This window comes from Squalius cephalus (genome assembly GCF_949319135.1).
Source record: "Squalius cephalus genome assembly, chromosome: 14".
Classification (NCBI taxonomy): Eukaryota; Metazoa; Chordata; class Actinopteri; order Cypriniformes; family Leuciscidae; genus Squalius; species Squalius cephalus.
This window is the reverse complement of record NC_137135.1, coordinates 34161582-34185795: the sequence shown is the minus strand read 5'-3', so window position 1 is coordinate 34185795 and position 24214 is coordinate 34161582. Positions and strand designations below refer to the sequence as shown.

The 24214-nt window shown below is 36.3% G+C and overlaps 2 protein-coding genes across 2 annotated transcripts in view; one reads left to right on the top strand and one right to left on the bottom strand.

Annotated features, from left to right (window-relative positions):
• Positions 1-222: 222 nt before the first annotated feature.
• Positions 223-24214, top strand: part of dock2 (dedicator of cytokinesis 2) — a 155965-nt gene continuing 131973 nt past the window's right edge. Inside the window, 8 exon segments of the mRNA XM_079892030.1 lie at positions 223-310; positions 515-623; positions 6771-6887; positions 7078-7189; positions 8811-8892; positions 10953-11121; positions 22141-22226; positions 23941-24020. Of these exon segments, the coding sequence (XP_079748156.1) occupies positions 23975-24020 (46 nt within the window). The 5' untranslated portion in view covers positions 223-310; positions 515-623; positions 6771-6887; ... (3 more) ...; positions 22141-22226; positions 23941-23974.
• On the bottom strand, positions 9378-10760 carry hrh2a (histamine receptor H2a). Its single transcript, XM_079892105.1, has one exon. It carries the CDS (start codon positions 10567-10569, stop codon positions 9460-9462), a length of 1110 nt encoding a protein of 369 aa, XP_079748231.1. The 5' UTR covers positions 10570-10760; the 3' UTR covers positions 9378-9459.

Genomic DNA, 24214 nt, shown 5'->3' with positions numbered 1-24214 from the left:
TTGAATGATAGTGTATTATGGTTTTCACAAAAATATGAAGCAGCACAACTCTTTTTAACATATAAGAAAAAAAAAAAAAAAAAAACTGAATTATTCCAAACTTTTGACTGGTAGTGTATATACAGTATACATATTTATATATGATGTGCATATGGTTAATGATTTAAATAAAACCCTAATCCTAGGTATTAAATGTAACTCATTCTGCTCTGTTTGTGTTACAGACGTGAATTATTCATCAAATCATGCGGCTTGTTGTGGAGAGGAGAACACTTTCTCAACCATAGCAACGCCCTGGCAACCACCCATAGTGAGTTTTGTAGACACAAGAACCACTAATGTTTTTACACATATAATCAAACACAAATTCTGACTGCACAGATGCAAATTCAGACAGACAGACACTCATGAGGAGAGCGGAAGCTGGCACAGACAGGCTCTGGCAGCAGATTGTTCCTCTCGGAGGGTGAAGGGCGAACCGCACGGCTCTTGATCGGTTTGTGTTGTGTTGTAGGAGGATATTCACTGGACAGATCCCATGAGTTCTGTTTGAATGTTCACTGGATTAAAGTCCCAGAGTCCCAGGAAACAAGTTTTGACTGGAAGCAGAGTGTTGTTCAAAGGTTAGCATTACAATGTTCTCACAAATTAATTTGTATTAATTCCCCCCCCCCCAAAAAAAAACATTTTTTTTATATATGTGTGTATATGAAAAAAAAAATACTATTGACAATTATTAGCATAAAATACTAATTGATATTTGTTTTCATTGATATCAAAAAATATTATAAGAGGGAATATATCTGACATAATGGATTGATGGATGGATGGATGGCTAGACAGACAGAGAGATAGATAGATAGATAGAGAGATAGATACTGTAGATAGATACTGTAGATAGATGATAGATAGATAGATGGATGATAGACAGACAGATAGATAGATAGATAGATAGATAGATGGATGATAGACAGACAGATAGATAGATAGATAGATAGATAGATAGATAGATAGATAGATAGATAGATAGATGGATGATAGACAGACAGACAGACAGACAGACAGATAGATAGATAGATAGATAGATAGATAGATAGATAGATAGATAGATAGATGGATGATAGACAGACAGATAGATAGATAGATAGATACTGTAGATAGATAGATAGATAGATAGATACTATAGATAGATAGATAGATAGATAGATACTGATAGATAGATAGATGATAGATAGATGATAGACAGACAGACAGACAGACAGACAAATATATAGATAGATAGATAGATAGGTAGATAGGTAGATAGATAGATAGATAGATAGATAGATAGATAGATAGATAGATACTGACAGATAGATAGATGATAGATAGATGATAGACAGACAGATAGATAGATAGATAGATAGATAGATAGATAGATAGACAGATAGACAGATAGACAGATAGATAGATATATAGATAGATAGATAGATACTGTAGATAGATAGATAGATAGATAGATAGATAGGTAGATAGATAATAGACAGATAGATAGATAGATAGATAGATAGATAGATAGATAGATAGATAGATAGATAGATAGATAGATACTGATAGATAGATAGATAGATACTGATAGATAGATAGATACTGATAGATAGATAGATAGATAGACAGATAGATAGACAGATAGATAGATAGATAGATAGATAGATAGATAGATAGATAATGTAGATATATATATATATATAGATAGATAGATAGATAAATAGATAGATAGATAGGTAGATAGATAACAGACAGACAGACAGACAGACAGACAGATAGATAGATAGATAGATAGATAGATACAGATAGATAGATACAGATAGATAGATAGATAGATAGATAGATAGATAGATAGATAGATAGATAGATAGATAATATTAATATTGTTCCCACATTTGAAGGAATGTTCTTTAACGTAACTCTCAGAACATTGTGAAAACTTTCGCTCTTATAGATTTCCTGAAACTCATAAACAGGATCCTCATCCCTGAACAAAGACAGTGTGATTTATATCACAGTCATTCTGTCACTGTGCAAAATGAGTTTTTACATTCAGCCACATGATCAGGTAAAACATCTCAAACTTTCATCATTTGAGGAGTTTAATCTGCAGAACTGACACACCTCAGATCAAACACTGATTTATCATGACAAGCTAATACAACCATTCAGATGCTGGAAACTTGACAACTTGCTCTTTCTTTTTTCTCCTCTCTCATCGTTCCTCTTCCACGGCACGGTTGCCATTCATACTCATCCTAAATATTATTTGCATCTCAAAATTAATTGCCCTGTTGGCATACTGTTTTTTTTTTTAAGGTTAATATTACCCACAATTCCTTACTCTGGGGAAGATTTTATTTAGTGCTGGGCAAAGATTAATCGCGATTAATCGCATCCAAAATAAAAGTTTGTGTTTGCATAATATACTGTATGTGTGTGTACTGTGTATAATTATTTTGTATATATAATTTATAAATACACACATATGCATGTATTTATTTAAGAAATATTTGCATGTATATACTGTATATGTATTTATACATAATTTATATTATATATAAATATAAATAATTTATATATAAATACAAAATATATATTTAGAATTTTACATGCATATGTGAAAAAAATATACATGCATATGTGTGTATTTATATATACAAAATAATTATATGTAGTACACACACATATATTATGCAAACACAAACTTTTATTTTGGATGCGATTAATCGCGATTAATTTTTGCCCAACTAATTTTATTACATATTGTGGGGAAATTGTTCTGGGATTGAGGCTTTTCTTTGTACAGTTACAACATAATATAAAAAAGAGGTCTGTGGTATCAAGACACAATCCAGCATGGCAAAAACTCTTATTTGATGTTTCTTCAATATACCAAAAATATATCAGAAATTATTTATTTTATTTGCTATATTACATAGTTTTTAACACCTATATAGGCCTACTGTAGAAAACTTTTTATAACACTGAGTTTGTGTTATAATATTTGCATTTCTATAAAATGTATTCTGATAAACAAAATGAATTTTCTCGACCTTCAATTTTATTTTATAAAAGCTTCTTAAAAAAAATAAAAAAAATAAATATATATATATATAATATAATATATATTTCAAATTTGACCAGCGTGTTTACAGCATATAGGTTTCATTCTTACCTTTATAGTTTGAAAATTCTGTTATATAAGTCAGTATAAACTTGTTAGTACAGTCTGCAACTATTACAGCATGTTTCAAATATTTTACCCACAACAAAAAAAGAGAATATATTATTATATATTATAGACACGTGTCTTTGCTTGCACGTCCTCAATTACAATGAGGAAAAATAATATTATTATTATTTCATTCTAATAGTAAAACACTGTAAGGCCATTACTATCTAAATTAACCATTGTACATATTGGGCAGCTCTTATGCCATATTTTGTCTTTTTTTTTCATACATTATTATCACCTTTTATGTCTGTCTCTGGTTTTTGCAAACATTTAACCAATGAAACTTATTAAAGGAGAACTTGGCAACTTTTTTAACTTAATAAAACTGTCTAGAATTCATTTGGATGGTTAAACAACCTGTTCTGGTGATATTGGTGGCTTTCCCCGCTCCCCCCAGCGTTCCCAGGCGGAAAACCAACCTTGCAACTTGGGGACTACCATCCCGGCAAGATAAAAATTGGAAGTCTCGTGAGAAGCGAGAACGAGAACGAGAACGAGCGCGAAACACGAATTGCTTTACGGCAATTCGACATAAACACACACGCATGTATGATGTATTACCAGATTACCCACCTCGGTAGACATAGCTCCACACGATACAGTTGGCTTGCTCCGATCAAAACAAACGCACATGAGCAGCGCTAGAGAGGGGGAGGAGGCCGCCGCAAGTGAGTTTTTTACGACCGTGTTGTGAAATATATGCCCCCCCACAGCTGTAGGGGGAGCTCGTGGGGAAAACATGCGACAACAAAAGGAAAAATCAGCGAAGAAGTGACTAGAGTTCGCAAGAGTTGCCGAGTTCTCCTTTAATAGAGAGCCTAAGTCCCGCCCCTCCGCTTCCGGCTCATGGGACCTTAATTCGGAAAAAATATGTATGGAAGTCAATGGCGAGAGACAACTTATCTTTTTATTCCGTCTGAACTGTGCCCTGAACTACACATATGATGTTTGTCAATTTAAAAGGTAATTATGAAAGTCAAGAAAGTCGCAGTTTGTCATAAAACAGAAGAGTAACGTTTAGTTTTATGTGAAAATCGCTCAATGAACTACATCTCTCGTCTCGCACTATGTACGTCACAAGATCCGTTGCTCGTATGTGTGTATTCTGGCTTAAAACACTCAGGCATGACGGTGTTACGTTACGATTATAACGTAAGACTATAGACAAAATGTCAGACGTTAGCTTCAGTAAAGTTTGCTTCATTCATTGAGAGAAAAGGTATGACGTCCCATGTGCGCCTTCTGGGTTTGTAGTCTTTGTAATTACGTATTTTCACAGTCTTATACCTCAGCAGTTTTACATCAAGCTGCGACTTTCTTGACTTTAAAATGCATCTTTTAAATTGACAAACATCATATGTGTAAATCAGGGCACAATTCAAACGAGATCAAAATATTTGTTGTCTCTCGCCATTGACTACCATACAATATTTTTCCGAACTAAGGTCCCATGGTGGTCGACCGGAAGGGGAGGGACTTAGGCTCTCTATAAGAGCTTGTGACTGAAACTCGAATCTCCATTGGATCCTCAAACTGTCAGTCAAACCTCATAACTCCGCCTCCTCTATCGTGATTCGTCAATAAATAAAGTGGGTCACCCAATTTTGAACGTCTCTGCTTGTTTGCAATGCAAGGGTAAATAAAGAGCTGGTCCTTTGTTTAAGTACAGCGTTTTCTTTACTTAAGACACTACTTTTATATAACCTAAAACCTAACCCTACCAGTAACCTAAGGGGAAACATAGTGAGAAGAGGCTTCGATATAAGACGTGTCTTGTTTCAAACAGGTGAAGCTGGTTCTGGATCGTCCTGAAAGGTAAACAGTCTCTGTCCTCAGACTGTCTGTATGCTAATCTGGCCTAATCGCAGATTAATTGCCATTAGTTTGAACACATTGCTCGTTAAACCGCTCAAATTAGCAGTGATGAGTTACTGGAGTTTAATGACTGCAGGAGGAGGGATGAACGCAGAGAAATGCCACAACAGCTTCGGGGAACTCATTGAATAAAAAGCCAAATAAAACTATGAGGTGAATGTCTCTAGGAATCGTGAGGAGGAGAGTTTCTGTGCTGTCTCTTTGCACAACGACAACAGTAATAGGCCTTTTAAGTGACCACACACACACGCGCACACACAGTTCTTTCAGCTCAAACATACACACACACACAGGTCTGGTGATAGATCATTTTTAATCGCTGTGAAATGCATTAAAATAATAAAGCGTATTGGGATCGGCCAGGGTGATGAATAGCCCCTGCCTTCTTTATCGCATTATCTACACTAACAGAGATATTGCGACCAGCGCGCGCACAGACATATGTGCCACTTTCCCAATAACAAAAGTCGCATATTAAATTCCAGCACACTAACCAGGGATAAAGGACCAGAGAGAGAGGGAGTGGGTTTTATTTTGCTTTTGTTAGGACTGTGATGCTATATTCCAGGGAATTGCTTTACACCAGATAACACCCTTGTGTTTGTTAGATATTCTATTTGTGGTTCAATTTGCTTAATTATTGATATTCATTAAGATACAGGTGTGGAATACATGGATCTTGTACATGATAATGCTATATATTTAGCCTATGTGTGTATATATGTATATACATGTGTGCGTATATATACTGAATACATACTGTGTGTGTATATATGTGTATATATATATATATATATATAATATATATATATAATATATATATATATATATATATATATATATGTAAACACAAACTTTCATTTTGGGTGCGTTTAATCGTTGCCCAACACTAATATATTAGTGCTGGACAGTGGGCACGATTAAACGCACCCAAAATAAAAGTTTGTGTTTACATAATAAATGTGTGTATACTGTGTTTATATAAATACACACATATGCATGTATATTTTTAAGAAATATTTGCATGTATATACTGTATATATATATATATATATATTTGTACATAATTTATATTATATATACATATAAATATTTTATATATAAAATAAATTAAAATTCTTAAATATATACATGCATGTGTGTGTATTTATATATACAAAATAATTATACACAGCACACACACATATATTTTGTAAACACAAACTTATATTTTGGATGTGATTAATTGTTGCCCAGCACTAATATATATATATATATATATATATATATATATATATATATATATATATATATATATATATATATATATGAAGAGTTCAGATGCAAAAGCCTCTAAGTGCATCTGAAATTTTCTTCTAGAATGATCATTTTTATCAAGCTTGTATATTTAAGTTAAGTTATTTCACTTAAATGACAATTAATAGGTAATTTGCATTGCCATTTAAGTGAAATTATTGAAACACACATTAGTTTATTTTTTTAATTCATGTATACACACATAGGCTAAATATGTAGCATCATCTCATATATACTGTGTATGTGTGGGTATATATATATATATATATATTGCATGCTGAATAGTCCTCGTGTAATTAGTCTTTATTGATATTTGTTGTCACTTGTCTTGAAGGTGAAGGATTTTCCAGTTTCATTATGGAGACTTTATTACTGCGAATGCAACTTATGTGATCAGGATAGCAGTCACGTTTACATGGAGCTAATCTCGGGATTTGCCAAAGTTTGCCAGGTCAGTGACATCAAATTTAAAATATATTCAGATTTTTGTTTGAGCTACATGTCAACTAGATATCAACAAGCAGAACAATATATTCCTACATGGTTAAAGTCAGTCAAATAATCGTATTATGCTTGGATGGACAGAAATTCTCATTACAAACTTTTTTTTTTTTACCTCTATTTCTCCATTGTGTTTTCAGAAGTGTTCTGTTGTATTTGTATTTCTTGGCCAGAAAAAGCTACAAGCTACATGTCTTCCTCTACATGTCTTCCCATGATTCCCCTCCTTATCCTCCTCCCATATTTCCCGAGGTCAGGAATCTGAGTTACTGAATTACTCTGTGTGTGTGTGCTTTTGCCCTTATTATTTGATAATATTTTGATGACAAACCAGGATGATGGATAACCTACTAAAAGTGTGTGTGTGTGTGTGTGTGCACGTGCCTGCGCACTCAAGTTCTGCGGTTTGATATGTGTTAATTGGCCAATGATGAATAGTTGGTCAGACTAAATCAGTCAAAAGAAAAGAAAAGAGTCTTGTTGAGGTAGAGATCAATATGAAAATACAACATATGCATATAATTTAAATAAGAGATTTTTGAAAAAATCCCACATGAAGAAAATCCTGAAGAGCACATATCATTTCATCCCTCATTTCACTGCATTTTTGAATTCATTTCCGATTTGCGATTTCTTTACACTGGATTTTAGACTCATGCACATGCTTATCTCGCGATTATCGTCTTTACAGTCATACTGTAATCTGACTGTTTAAACATGATCATGCAACAATATTTTTCTGAGAGAAAACAGGACAGAATTCTTAAACTTCCACATAGAAAAACAAACAAACAAAGAAATTAATTCACTGGTCCTTGAGAATCTCATGAAAACATGTCCAGGTCACATCTTTCCCCAGAATGAAAAAAAGAGAAAATAATATTGTTTGCTTTTTGTTGTATTTACTATTGCTTTGAGTTTGTGACGTTATTTTCATGGCTATTAAGCACATTTAACACTAATTCTCATCTTGACTTTGCAGATGTTTTTTTTTTTTTGTAATTATTATTACTGTCACAGTACGGGGGTCCAAAATTAGCGTGTGCGTATATGTGTGTGTGTGTGTACTGTTTATATGTGTGTGTGTGTGTATATGTGTGTGTACCGTATATATATGTGTGTATGTGTGTGTACCGTATGTGTGTGTGTGTGTGTGTAATTTTGAGATTTTTACTGTGTGCTTCATTTAGTGCTTATACACTAAATGATAAAGCATCTCTGTTTTTTAGACTACTTTTTGTTGTTGAATCAAAAAGAGCTTTATGTTCCATTATACTAATAAAAAAAAAGTATGAACATGTATGTTTGAGTATGAACAGTGAGAAGGTGAGTAAAAAATGACATTTTATCTCTGCAAACTATTCCTTTAATCTTTGTAGTAACAGTTTAACATTCACTCATTCATATACTGGAGTGAAATGTGACCTAGACAAGTTTTGTTAGCACTTCTCATTTGTTAGTGTTTCTGCATGATCTTGTTACATCTCATGGCCACCAGAGGGCGTCATAAGAAAAGCATTTTGGTTGTAGAGAAAGTTAGTTTGCAAATTACAAATTGCATTTGCACTTTCTTTTCTATGTGCATTTTGAAGGTACAAAGTCTTAATTCTTGAGGTCCCTGTGGGTCGCAGAGAAACAGTCAGTAAATGAGCAGATATGAAGAAAATTTTAATTTACTGACCCTCATGAACAGGCCAAAATACTGTTCATCATTTCCCCATCCACTGAAACTCTGAAATCCCATGGAGAACAAGGTTTGAGAGTTGCATTCTAGAGCTATGGCAAGATTTTTAGCAAATCACAACTGAAATCTCAGTCTTTTTGTGTGTGTGTGTGTGTGTGTGTGTGTGTGTGTTTGTGTATCTTTTTTTAGACAAATGACGCTTAAAAGGTTTTGTATTAGAAAGAGCTCTGTGCTCCGTGGAATAAAAACACCATTTGGGAACGGCATGAGGGTGAGTAAAAATAACAATTTTACATTTTCTTTTAAAGAAATGAATTCACCAGCCCTTAAGGTGAATCTCCCTTTAAACCTTCAGTAAAATGAATCCCATGAAAACATGTCTAAATTACATTTTACACCAGAAACAAAAATTTAATTTGCTAAACGAAAATGCATCTCTAGACTCTAATGCATCCAGAGGTTTATTAATTTATTATTTATATATATATATATTTCACCCTTAAATAAACAAGTTTATATATTTGATTGTTTGTATGTGAAATGTGACCTAGACAAGTTTTATGACAAATTCACCCAGCAACTGAACAGATTTCTTAGTGCTTCTACATGATCTTGTTACCTCTCATGGCCACCAGAGGGCGTCAAAAAAAGCATTTTGGTTGTAGAAAAAGTTACCGATTAATTGCATTTGTACTTTCTCCCCATGAGTACTTTTTAGTTACACAATCTTAATATCAAGTTCCCTGTGGGCTGTTGACAGATAATGACAGCCAATAAACGAGCAGATACGAAGACAAAGTAAAGTAAATAAACTGTTATTTTTTTTACAATATGCATACTACCTTTTATTCCCATTAACTACTATGGTAACTGTAGCACCAGTTGTTGTGTTGCCATCAACCCTCTTGCCGTTTTCAATCTCTTGCAGCAACACGCAAGTTCTAGGCCGAAGCCCCGCCCTTTCTGCAGGAGGGGCGTGTCTAATCATTAGCCCCTCCTCCATTGCCGTTATCGGTATTTTCCTCCGTGTTTTACATCCTCGTCCCCCACATAGCAGCTTGACATAAGCGGACCTGAAGTCTCTGTTAAGCGTAGCGTAAAGTATAGGATTTAGTGCAGAGTTTGCGTATCCTAGCCAAAGCACCACTGACTGCGCCGTCCGTGGCGGATTATCTTCGTTGCGTATCCCCATTATCGTGAAAAACGTGAAATACGGGAACCAGCACACCACGAACGCACCAAGCACAACCGCAAGCGTCACTGTCGCTTTGTGTTCGCGCAATGCAAGAATCGTTGCGCCTGGAGCTGACGACGAACCCCGTCGGATAGAAATGATCCGTTTCGCCTGCATCCTTGCAATGCGGAAAACTCGGTGGTAGCTCCAGCACATGGCCACCAGGGGGAGGTAAAACGTCGCGAAGGCGTCCACCAATACGTACGCTGGATTTAACTCAAATCGGCAGTCTCGCGCAGGGTCGCCCTCGCGAATATTTTGCACGCTCAAGTCTCGCGTATTCCAGCCCATGTGGATTGGGACAAACGAAACGGCAACCGAAACCAGCCAGATGGTCGCTAAAATCGCGCCGACGTGCCACGGAAGCAAAAGCATTGGGTAGCGCAGCGGGTCGGTGACCGCAAAGTAACGATCCAAGCTGATAGCAAAGAGATTGAGTATGGAGGCAGTGCATAGCATGACGTCCAACGAAATGTAGATGTTGCAGAAGTGCGCCCCTAGTGGCCAATCGCCCGTAACTTGGTAAAGTGTGGAAAACGGCAGCACGAGAGCACCCAGTAGAAAGTCTGTAACCGCTAGCGAGACGATGAAGCAGTTGGTGACGTTACGCAGGCGTCTCGTAGAGCACACAGCCAGACAAACCAAAATATTCCCACTGACCGTGAGGAGGATTAGAAGCGAGAGCGTTACGGTTAGCGCTATTTGAGATGTCATTCTTTGTTTAGTTGTTGTTTTCTTCACTGTTTTATTGGCAGAGAAACACTAGGTAGACACTAGGTTGTGCGCTTGATTCCAGGGAATGCACATATTTGCATCTGCATCTGTCAAATCAAATGCAAGGCAGTTTTTTTAGGTCAAGATGTTCAGAATGCAAGGCAGTTTTTTAGGTCAAGATGTTCAGAATGCAAGGCAGTTTTTTAGGTCAAGATGTTCTGAATGCAAGGCAGTTTTTTAGGTCAAAAATACGTGATTTCCTTCAGAGTTTTATGTGTAGAGAAACACTATGAATGCAGGTGTGTTTCTGTGTGTGTTTATCTTGTTATTTCTTATTTGCATCTGCCAAATGCATCAATGCAAAATGCAATGCAATTCTTCAGGATGTTTAAACAGGTCCTCCGGTGTGTATTCCCAACGGTCTCCTTCCACACTGCAGGGATCGTCCACCTCCTCCATTCATCCATCTGTTCATCCATCCACCTTACGTCCATCTATATTCTCGTTCCAGACCTCCGTTAGACTGAAGTGTGTCGGCCTCTGCTGGTCATAGTGAGTTACGACATTTTTTCTCCTGTTTAAAAGAGAACAGAGATGCATTTTTGAGATCAGAGGTCAGATCTTTCCCAAGCGAAGGGTCCCCTAATATAAAAAAGACATTGCTTAATATATACCATTAATAACATAAACTGACATCTCTGTATTATGTTAAACTAATGCTGACTTTTGCAATACTGTTTTGCAAACTGGTTTCATTATATCTCTGTATTGTGTGACATGATATTTTATGCTATTTATTTGGGGTCAGTAATTTTTCCACATAGCTTGTTTAACCTGTAAGGGAAGTCAAACGCTGCGACTGAACCACGAAACCCTGTCACCCATACAAATGTCGCAGCGATGCAGTTTGGTCTGCGTTTTTGTTGCGTTTTGCTCTTAGAATAATATTTTATATGAATTAAGAGATACAAGCAATGTTTTAAAGCAAGTATATCTGTATATTCAGACATCTTGCAATAGTGATAATGAATCAAGGTATTTTTCCAGACATACACTAATACTAAATACTAAATCTGTTTCCATTACAGATTTGCGCAAAACTTTTGCAATTTTTTTCTAAATGTCGACAAAAAACTATTGCGAAATGATGGCGTTTCCATTAACTGATGTTATGCGACTAAAATTTTATTTTTTCCTCTCACGATCAGTAAAATCATTCCAAAAACCATGGAAACGGACGTTGGTAGGTTTACTTACAGTATATATCCCAGCCACTGCACTGGCCATTATTATTAATGGAAGGAGACGTATGTGTGTTATCCAATCATTAATGGTAAGTAAGGAACGACCCTTATTATACTTGTGAGCGGCACATATGAGGAGTTTCTGGGTGTTTCTCACTCATTTCTGCTTCGAGGTCTTGATTGTGGCATTTCTTTGAGGTTTAGAATCCAGTATTCCTGTAATTCTTCTGTCTTTTATGAATTTAATAAAGAGCTCTGTCTCGTATTCTGTCCAAACACACCGCGTCATCTACGTCAGCTGACCTGTAAATGCGCAAAAACTGTTTCCATTGCAGTTTTGTGAAATATTTATTTTTCGAATTGCCTGAAAAACCCCCTCATGCGAACGTAAAAACGTTTTAACTTTTTTGCGAAATTGACGTGTTTCCATTGGGCGTATTTTCAATTTCAATTTGCGCAATTTGAAGGGTAATGGAAACGTGGCTACTGTTTTAAAAGTTTAGGGTCAGTAAGGTTTTTTTGAAAGTTATTTTTGGAAGAAAGAAAATACTTTTCAACAAGTATGCATAAAATTGATCAAAAGTGATCAAAAGTGGCAGCAAAAGCATTTAATTAAATATAATAAATAAGAAATATCCTGAAAAAAATTAAGCGCAGTTTCCACAAAATGAGCAACATTGAGGATTTCTGAAGGATCATGTGACACTGAAGACTGGGAAATTCAGCTTTAGATCACAGCAATCAATTAATTACAGTTTACAATATATGTACATAAAAAACAGTGTTTTTAAATTGTAATAATATTTCACTATATTACTGTATTTTTGATCAAATAAATGCAGCCTTGGTGAGCAGAAGAGACTTCTTACAGACCCCAAACTTCTGAACGGTAGTGTACGTGACTCTTTACATCCATACAACACAATAGTGTGGCATTGAAATTACATCATTAAGGAAAGATACACATTCTTCCACACAACAAACATGGCGTCAGTGTAAACAATGCAGAAAACAGTTAAAACAGTCAACAACTAGGAATTGTGCGTGAATAATTCATACAGCAGTGCAGACTGGGAAACAGTCCTATATCCACAACCTTGAACATCATAGGTTTACTTCATGTTTAAAAGCTTGCCGACCCCTGCTCTTTATGGTGACACTTCTGGAAAACACTTTGAAATATATAGAATACTCTTATGGTGCTCACTAAAGCAGGTGATTTTATTATCAGGTTTCAGCTTACACACACACACACACACGCACGCACGCACGCACGCACGCACGCACGCACTCACTCACACTCACTCACTCACACTCACTCACTCAATCACACACACACACACACACACACACACACACACACACACACACACACACACACAGACACAGACACACACACACTCAATCAATCAATCACACACACACACACACACACACACACACACACACACACACTCACTCAATCAATCAATCAATCAATCAATCAATCACACACACACACACACACACACACACACACACACACACACACACACACACACACACACACACACATACACACACACACACACACACACACACACACACACACACACACACACACACTCTTTCTCACATGCACTCACTCACACTCACTCACACACACAAACACACACACACACACACACACACACACACACACACACACACACACACACACACACACACACACACACACACACACTCAATCACACACACACACACACACACACACACACACACACACACACACACACATACACACACACACACACTCTTTCTCACACACTCACACTCACACACAATTATTCAGGTCTTATAACAGCAAAAATTTGTGCATGACTGAAATTTGGAGATGAGGAAAGTTATGCGTGTTTGTTTGGCTGCAAGTTGATCATGTTAAAGACAGTTATAGCAGAGTAACGTAATGCTCTCTCAGGCAAACACACATTGTGTGTGCGTGTAGGACAAAAAGTTGAAAGGGAACAGAATGCTCTAACACTCATATTAGTGTGTAGCACAACAAAAATGGCACATTACGATCAAAGAGTGGAGATAATGTCATATCTGCACACATTAGCTTTGTTCAGTGTTCAAAGTAAACACACACTCTTTTCTTCTTCCTTTCAGAGACTTTATAAGCACTCGTTAGCGGCACATACCGGACGGTTTCTGATATTCTGTATGAATACGACTTTAGTATTTCCTTTTTAAAATGCTCACAGACCTAGACCTTTGCATCTGCCGAGAGCTTTTCCACGGTCGGTGTGTGTGTGTGTGTGTGTGTGTGTGTGAGAGAGAGATAAGAGGTAGAAATGAATATCTGTTAACTGGGTCACTTATATTATGCAGTATGTTTCCATTTCTTCTGTCTTTACTATATTGCATAAAATATTAAACTCACCATTTCTACAGATAGCTAATATGATAGCTATCTGTAGAAATGGTCAGTTTAATATTTTATGCAATATTCTTTTTATTTTATCCCAATGCCATAATGAAGGGAATCTGAAATCACTGTACTCATTTACTTAGACCGGATATTAATTTCTGTCTAACATGAAAACTACTAATTTATTCAGTATTCCATCATTTCTTCTTTCTCTAATGTCCTTGGCAATGTTTTAATTCTTTTATAAATTTACCTTTTAAACACCTTTTGTTATACAGGTTGAAACTCTCTCTTTACACCAATAATAGCAATCAATAATAGAAGTGGTCTAAATATAAAAAAATGTACATAGTACAACTAGTTTGGGACTGCTATTTAATAGCCTTACATGATACTCTGTATTCACCAGTGTTAGTGATATTCTCACGATCGATGTGCATGTTAAAGTCCTCTTGTGGTGAAAATCAAGTTATATGTCTATGTGATATTTTTAATATGCTTTAAGACAAACTATGAGCAAATTCATAAGTCAACACCATTCCTGATTATTTTCTCCTTAAAGGGCACCTATTATGCAAATTCAAAGTTTGAACATAAATGTGTGTTGGCACTCAGTGTGTGTACACAACCGCCCTGTAATGATAAAAATCCACCCAGTGCTTTTTTTAAAAATCCCCATAAATCATAAGCACTGTCTCAAAACAAGCCGTTCTCAGATTCGGGGCAAATTGATGTACTTTTGCACAAGCCCCGCCCACGACTGTTGATGGACACTGCCGTATTAGCATAGACCCGCCCATGTAAGAATGAACATAGCAGTCTTCATTTACTCTCGTTGTTACTCGATGATGGATCTGTATCAGCTGTTCGTGATCCAGCTTATAGTCTCTCCGGTGTGATAATGATCACGGCAGTAATGAAAGGGAGAGCGCGCACTTTATTACAGTTCATCCGAGTCGTTTTACGGATATAAAGTTTACCAGGTGATTAAGCACCCCCTGGAAAGCTGTGTATATATCTGTTTACTGTTAGTTGTAACGAGTGTTTTGTGTACTTCGCTGTGTATGTAAGTTGATGATAATGAAAGGGAGAGAGAGTTTATGTATAAGACTTTAATGCACACTTCTTATTCTGTGTTTATTCAACTCTTACTGTGATTCTCTGGAGTAAAACTGACGCTTCATCTTTTGTGTGATGTACAATAAACTTCATAAAACTCATCAGTAAAGTTTTGGCCATCATTAGGACGCGGTCCGCTACAACAGGCTTGTATTAATAGTGGATAAAAGCATGATGAAAAATAAGTTATAATTGTAATTGAACTAAACTAAACCTGTTCTATCTCCATACAGCATATATTCTCTGGCTCTGTGGGCATTATTGTCCGACTCCGGGTCGAAATGAGTATCTGTTTTGATATTATCATTCCGTGAGATGAGATTGTCCTGACACTGAGTTTGAGCTTGTGAGGCTCCGCCCCCTGTGCCTATGGCAAGCCGTTTTAACTTTTATTCATTTCCAGGATATGAATTGTTGATATCAAGAATTACATTTTTGATATCAACAATTTACTTCCTTGATATCAACAGTTGAATTCTTGATATCAAGAAATTAATTGTTGATATCAACAATTTAATTGTTGATATCTGTAATTAATTATATTTTCACTAGTGAAATGTCACTATAGGCTGCCATTCAAAATCAATTGTTGATATCAAGAATTGATTTCTTACTAGTAGAAATATAATTTTTAATATCAATAATTACATTGTTACTAGTAAAAATACGAATTACTGATATCAAGAATTCAATTGTCACTAGTTGAAATGTCTATTCTTGATATCAACAATTGAATTGCTACTAGTAAAAATTTTAATTTTTGATATATGAAAATGTATTTTTGATATCAATATAATTTCAGATATCTAAAATGGCTTTCTTACTAGTAACAATCACATTCATGATATCAGAAATGAACATTGTCACTAGTGAAAATTGAATTATTGATATAAAAAATTAACATTGTTACTAGTAGCAATTCAATTGTTGATATCAAGAATAGACATTTCAACTAGTGACAATTGAATTCTTGATATCAAAAATAAATGTTTTTACTTGTAAGAATTGTATTTCTGATATGTGAAACTGGAATTTCAACTAGTAAGAAATCAATTCTTGATATCAACAATGGATTTTGAATGGCAGCCTATGGTGACATTTCACTAGTGAAAATACAATTACAGATATCAAGAATTATAGTTTTTACTAGTTGAAATTCAATTGTTGATATCAAGAATTATCATTGTTACTAGTGGAAATGTAATTTCTGATATCAAAAATAGCCATTGTTATAGTAGAAATCTAATTCCTGATATCAATAACTATCATTTTAACTAGTGAAAATTGAATTGTTGATATCAAGGATTCATATCCTGGAAATTAATAAAAGTTAAAACGGCTTGCCATACTGTGCCGGTGTTGTGCCGAATTTCGACTCCCTGCCAAATTATTACCTCCCTTGTTGAAGTCAGTATCTGATTGCCTAATCCTAATCCCCCACAACTAATCCTAAACCTGCTAATACCAGGGGGGTAATAATTTGGCGGGGTAAGAATTGACCCTTTGCAGGGAGTTTGATTGACAGGCGATCTGACCAATCATAATCCGCCATCCGCCGAATCCGCCATTTTTTTCAACTCAGTCAGGAGAGTTAGTAGATTAACGTTGGAGGATTTGAACTTGAAAAACGGAGTGCACTGACGTCTTTCCGCGGTTGAAACAACATTCCTTCTGATGTTCATTCATGTTTATTTGATGCTAGAAATTAACAAGAAGGAAGAGATGATCGGTTCACGAGCAGCTGTACGCGTTGTCAGTGTCCGCTCCGCAATGTATTTTTCACTGCGTGAGAACATGGTGTGGCGTGAGAGCGGCGTGGCTTGTCGGACATAATAAATTAATGACTACTATGCAGGGAAAATGTGGATCCCATGGCAAAACCATTTGAGAACCTGTCTCTGTCTCTATCTTAGTATCATTCATTTAAGTATCAGTTTGTTTCTCTTAAAATATGTTTGAGTTCCCAAAGAGATCTCTGACTTTTGATTGCAGACTTTGGCAAATCTGTGCACAATTTAAAGGGGTCATATAATGGTACATGCACTTTTAAGTTGATTGTACTGAAATGTGTGTTGGCAGTGCCTGTACACAACCATCATAAAATGGTAGTAATCCATCCAGTGTTTTTTTTTTAATCTTCTTATATGTTTTCCCCTGTCTCAAATCAAGCTGTTCGATTTTGTGACGTCACAAAATCGACGCCCCTCCCACGATTGTTGATTGACAGGAGCGTTTCAACACAGACCCGCCCTTGCTCGTGAGCGAGCTGTCAATCATAGCCCGCGCGGACCGGCGCGGTCATTGTTGATAGCTGGAGGAGCACTGTCTATGAGCAGAATGGCGTCTAAGCGAGTGTGGTGTTCTGTTCTTGGGTGTAATAAGGAACACAGCAGTCATTTTGATGTTCCTAAATCCGAACCGCTGATACGGAAGCCCTGAACCGCAACGAAAAAAAAAAAAAAATCTGTAAAAAAAAAAAAATTATGTAAAAAAAAAAAAAAAAGTATGTAAAAAAAAAAAAAAAAAATTATGTAAAAAAAAAAAAGCTATCATTTCGAGATTAAAGTCGAAATGTTTCGAGATTAAAGTCGAAATGTTTCGAGATTAAAGTCGAAATGTTTCGAGATTAAAGTCGAAATGTTTCGAGATTAAAGTCGAAATGTTTCGAGAATAAAGTCTTCCGTAAAAGTTGTGTGAGTGTGCTTGCCGTTATTTCACATTGCCGCACAGGCATTCATGCGTGTGCGTGCGTGTGTGTGTGTGTGTAAATACATGCGCTTGTGAAGTCGAACTGCCGTCTATAATAGACACTGTACGTTCTGGATACATTGTAAGTGCATCATTCTGTATCCAATCATTTGGCCGGATCCCGTGATTTCCTCAAATATAATAACCACTGGTGGTTGAGGAAAGATTCCCTGAAATGATTGTAAAGCGCTTTTAAGTGTAGGCCTACAGTAGACATATGAAAGCGCTATATAAATGCCTCATTCATGCATTCATTCATTCATTCATAAAGCTGGATATCTTGATCCAGTCTGACAGTATATTTTATAAAGTCCTATAGCCTAATGTCATGTTGGTATACCTGTAGAATATCCCTTTGTTGAAAGCCCAGATAAAAGTTAAAAGCTATTATTTTGTGTAGATCCAGTTTACACACACACACACACACACACACACACACACACACACACACACGCACGCACACGCATGAATGCCTGTGCGGCAATGTGAAATAACGGCAAGCACACACACAACTTCTACGGAAGACTTTATTCTCTAAACATTTCGACTTTAATCTCGAAACATTTCGACTTTAATCTCTAAACATTTCGACTTTAATCTCGAAATGATAGCATTTTTTTTTTACATTATTATTATTTATTTTTTTTTTTTGTAATTTTTTTTTTTTTTTATGGATTTTTTTTTTTTTTTTACGTTGCGGTTCAGGGCTTCCGTACGCTGAAGACGCAGTGGCTGAGTTTTGTTTTCGAAGGGAATATTCCCCACGATCAACGTCAATGCTTTCATGTTTGCATGAATCATTTCACACACCAGACTGCTTTATAAACGAGGGTCAGTATAAAGCTGGTTTTGCTAAGAAGCTGCTCCTGAAAAAAGGATCGGTACCAACTATTCGTGTTCCTGCTGCACCTCCAGAAGAAGAAGTGAGTGTAACGTTTTATTAACCTTTATATTAATATTAATCTTTGCAAATCGCTTGCACGCTTCACTATGAATGCGGCTATTTTTACACTCAGGTACATTACGCATGTTTTCTATGTATGACGTTCTCAATATAATTCATAATCCCACGTTTATAATGAACAACGCGTTATGGTTATTGTGTTATTGTGTTACAAACGGTGTACGCACAGAACAGAGGGGCGGGGTGAGCAAAGCTCATTATCATTTAAAGACACATGCACTTAAACGGCGTGCTGAAAACAGAGCTGTTTTTTACCAGGTAAAATAAGTGTTTTCTTACAATACTAATGAGAATTTTTAATTAAAGTATATTACAGACTTTTAATTTAGACCCTAAAGAATCATATTAGCTTGTACAAAAATGGTATTATATGACCCCTTTAAGACACTGAGATTCTTCTGAAACTATAGGGGTCTTTCTCTCAGGAGAAACATCTGAGAATCAGGAGACTTCAGCAAACATCTCAAATGAATGTAATTGCGTTGTAAAAGAAACATCTGAGATGTATTCAGCAACTTGCTTGTGATTCTACAGTATGTGGGTCTCTCTGATTTTGTGTCCTGCTCTCTCTCATTATCTCTCAGAGAGAAAAAGCTGTTCTTCCCTATGAAAATAGATCTGATTTAATGATTTCGAAACATATGGACTATTTAATTAACCTAATGTCAAACGTTAACACTTTGTTTGCGGTCTTCGGTCCCACCTGTCTCCGTCTCCACAGCTCATCGAGATGCACATTTCTCCTCCGCTAGTGCTAGAAACCTTCTCCATAACAGCGTGATAAACTTTAAACAGATTATGAAATACTGTATTTAACATTTCCTTCGGCAATGTCAGCATGGCACATCTGCCTTCTGACAAGCCCTTTTCAATTAAGATCGTTTTCAATTCCACTTTCAACTAAAATGACAGTATTGATGCTGCAAAGTTCTATAATTATCAATCAATACAATTTCAGCTGTAAAGCAGTCCTGATACTTTAATAATACTCATAATACTTTCACGTTTAATGGTTTATTATTTCATTTTTATTTCTAGTGATAAAGTGTTTATGAGTTATAACATTTAATTGAAATTAAAAACTAAGTCCATAAAATGATTCTAAATATGAATTCTAAATTCTAAATATGAAGCGGCTGTCGGAACCCTTTAAGATTCTATGGAACCTTTTCTTCTAAGAGTGATACACTTTATTTGACCTTGTTCTTGTTATATATGTTACATGTACTTACCATAGTAATAACAGTAAATTAAGCATAATTACATGCAACTAACCCTCAACCTAATCCTACCCTAACCCTATAGTAAGTACATGTCGTTGCTTAATATTACTCAGTACTTAAATATATAATTACACTGTAACATTGACACCTTAAAATAAAGTGTAACCCATTTTTTTTATTATTTTTTATTAAACAGTTCAAATGTTTTCTCAATGATCTTGCCTGTAAAAGACGACAGGTGGCGTGTTTTGGTGTTATTTTGACGACTTCATGTTCCTGTGCGTTTAAGTGGCCGCTCTGCTCCGTTCATTGATTGGCTTGTAAACACATTTGTCAGTGTTCCTCCTCATTTCTGAGGCTGTCAGGAAGTCTTGGAGGAATACAGCCGCTCGTCTTTTGATTGCTTCTGACAAGCATTGTCGTCATGGGTGTTGGGTTGCTAGGAAACCACATCCTTTTAAATGATGAGATGATTTGTTTGTTATTTCTGAAGTAAACTGAAGAGGTAGGATGTGAAGAGGGCATGTGTTTCATCTTTTGATTCCTCTGACGCACATAAAAAAATGTCTACATTGATCTCAGATCAAATAGAGCGTGTTTGACTTCTTTTAGCATCTTCTGAAGAAATCCATCTCTCTCACACACACACACACACACACACACACACACACACACACACACACACACACACACACACACACACACACACACACACACACACACACACGCGCGATCGAAATGCAAAAGCTCAGGCTCAAAAGACTATCAGATCAGATCAAGTCTGTCTAGTCAGATAAAGCATCAAGTCTTCTGTTGAAAAGAGCAACGGCCACAAACTTCTAATGAACGTCTAAAACACAGTTAATCTCAGCAAAACTGATTCCTTCAACAGACGTTAACGTCACAAACACACTCCTTCCCACAGCGTCTACATTTTCTTGACCTTCTCTGTGAATGCGTTTCTGTTATTTCCATGTACTGTGAACAGCTGTCAGCACTCATCCGCTCAGCGGATCTGAACATGTGATTCTAGTGCATTATCACATACAAACAGTGTTGAGCATGCAGTTTTGATATGATTTTGCCAAAAGGCATTTTAAATGTGATGCAGTAGAAGCGTAACTTACCTTGTACGACCTTCATTCTTCTGTTACTCTTGCCTTTCTCTCTCTCTCTCTACCACACACACACACACACATGCACGCACGCACACACACTCTCTATAAGTCAACACACTTCTTCAGTTAGCCAATCAGATGCTTCTCTCTTTCTACACACACACACACACACACACACACACACACACACACACACACACACACGCACACACACTCTCTCTCTCAAACATACATTATGATGACTCTCTATAGACATTATGATTTTTATACTGTACAAACTGTATATTCTCTCCCCTTACACTAACCCTACTCCTAAACCTACCCGTCACACACAACTTTCTGCATTTTTACATTTTCAAAAAACATATAAAGTATGATTTATAAGCTGTTTTCCTCATGGGAAACAAAAAAAATTCCCACAAGGATTTCGAATACTGGCATCTTTGTGGGGACATTTTGTCCTCATAATGTAGGGTTTGCCAGGACACACACACACACACACACACACACACACACACACACACACACACACACGCCAACTTGTCAAGTGTTTATTGTCACTGTCGAATTCTTATAAATTCAGCTCCACATCTTTTATACAAATCAATATTATTACATTTACTTTGAAGTGTTTATTCGACGCTTTACAATTACCAATTGATTGTTATTATTGATTGTGATCCACATAATTTGCCGCATAGTTGCCATGACTGTCCCTAGTCGTGTTATTCAATGTCTTGTTCAGTGGCGAAAAGATGGACTGAACCTGCAATGTTGCCGTAACCAGCGAAGGGGTTTAACCAACATGATCCCGACAGCCACTGACATGTGGTGAGTATTAAACAAATATATATAATTAGTACTTCCCAGAACTGTTGTGGTGAATAAGGCTTTTTATGTGGTCTGATCCAAATTAAAACCCCTCACATTATCCACTCGAGGAAACCAGTGGAGATGTTTGGACCTCTTTAAATCAATGTGACTGATGCAGTATGGGGCGTATTAAGAGGTTCTTAGTGCTTCAACAAAAGGCTGTGTTTATTTCTGAGAAGCTGTCCTGTTTTTCAGCACAGACCACAGTAGGGAAACACAAAGCGGAGCCTTTAACGGACTCCAGCTGATTTTAAAGGGGTGATGAACTGAGAAATCAAAGTTTCCTTGAGCTTTTGACATATAAGAGATCATCATACTATAATAATATCCTGTAAGTTTCAGAACTGAAAACTACCTTGTTAGTCCAATAAAAGCTTTTATAGACATCAGGCTCAGCAAACGACTCGTTTTTCAAAGTGGGGAACTATGACGTCAAAGAGGATAAAACACCGCCTCCACAAAAGAAGATCAACGCCTACTTCAACACGGCCTGTTTAGCCCCGCCCACCGATTCGCCCAAACATGCTAAACGATCGAGCTACTTACAAGCAATAAACATGCTGTTTACTAAATATTGTGCAGCGCCTGTTTGTGGAAGAAGACAGTCATAAGCTTCCTTCGGATTCCAGCATGGTTAAACTTTATTAAATCAGTCAATCACAATTTCCCGACACGGATCTGCCAGCAACATGTAAGTAACCATGTGAATTCTAATGCCTGATCTGCGATCAGTGATTTCGGTGTAATTATTCAAGTTCAGATATTTCTCTTAAAATCGTTCAATACTGTTTATGCATCAGTGACTAAACGATCAACTTCACATAATTTCTCGTAGTATTATGAAAATAATCTTTTTTTAAACTGTTATTAAATTATATAGCCTAGCCTACAGAAAGCGATCAAAGAACGATCCCTTTCGCCCAAGTTGTCAATCAAACAGCACAGCGCGAGCCGCGAGCCGCGAGAGCATCTGGACACTTACCAAACTCGTGATGACATAATGACACTGTTACACTACACAACGAAGCTCTTACTGTGTACTCACATCGTGTTTGCATTGTGATTTGGTGTAAGCATTTGTGAGAGTGCAAAAATTGCGTTGCAATGATAAGATCTTTATTCACGCGATCAACAGACTGTCTGTCATCTGCTCAGTCAGTAGTAGTGCTCATCATGCTGCAACCTTTCATGTGATGGAATAGATTTAAATATAATGCTTTAAACGATACTTTTCACGATTTGTTAATCTCGATAGCTGTAATAGTAAAAACGTAGTAAAAGTTTTCGAGAGAGTTCCTGTAATACTAGCTATTTCATTGCAAGCATGTCAGCCAATCACAGCAGTGGGCGTTTGCACTGCAGTCTCACAGCAGACACGCCCCTTAAAACGGAGCGTTCAAATCTAAGGCTGAAATCAGGCTTGGAAAAATGGCTTTTATTTATAAATTATGACAATTTTTAATGTAAAAATCATACTAACATTATAAGGGCACCCCAGGGAACATTATAAAATAATAAAACAATTCAGTTCATGACCCCTTTAGAACTGCCACATTCATAAATGTTGGTATTCATTGATGAATCTTCATATATGGACGTGTATGTAACTGAAATTTGATGTTTTCTGAACATAACTGGGTGTTCTGGGTGGTTGTTATGTGGTTTCTTTCAGGTCCAGGTGAAATGATTTCTCCCCTCAAGTCTCTATGATGTTCTTTTCTCTAAACATGACTCCTTCAGGACTTTTTCCAGGTAAAATGAATGCATGATCACTTATAAGTGTTATTACTTATTCATATTGAAAAAAGCTAATAATAACTTGCTGCAAAAGCACTAAAACTTTAACTTAAACTTAAAAAAATAATAATAATCAGGAAATACAAAATAAAAACTAATTAAAAAAAGACACTTCTACTGAAAAATGTGAGTGTTTGGTGAGTTTTTCA

Excerpts from the sequence above, each read along its gene's own strand:
- hrh2a (XM_079892105.1), bottom strand. The coding sequence starts at position 10,569 with ATGACATCTCAAATAGCGCTAACCGTAACGCTCTCGCTTCTAATCCTC.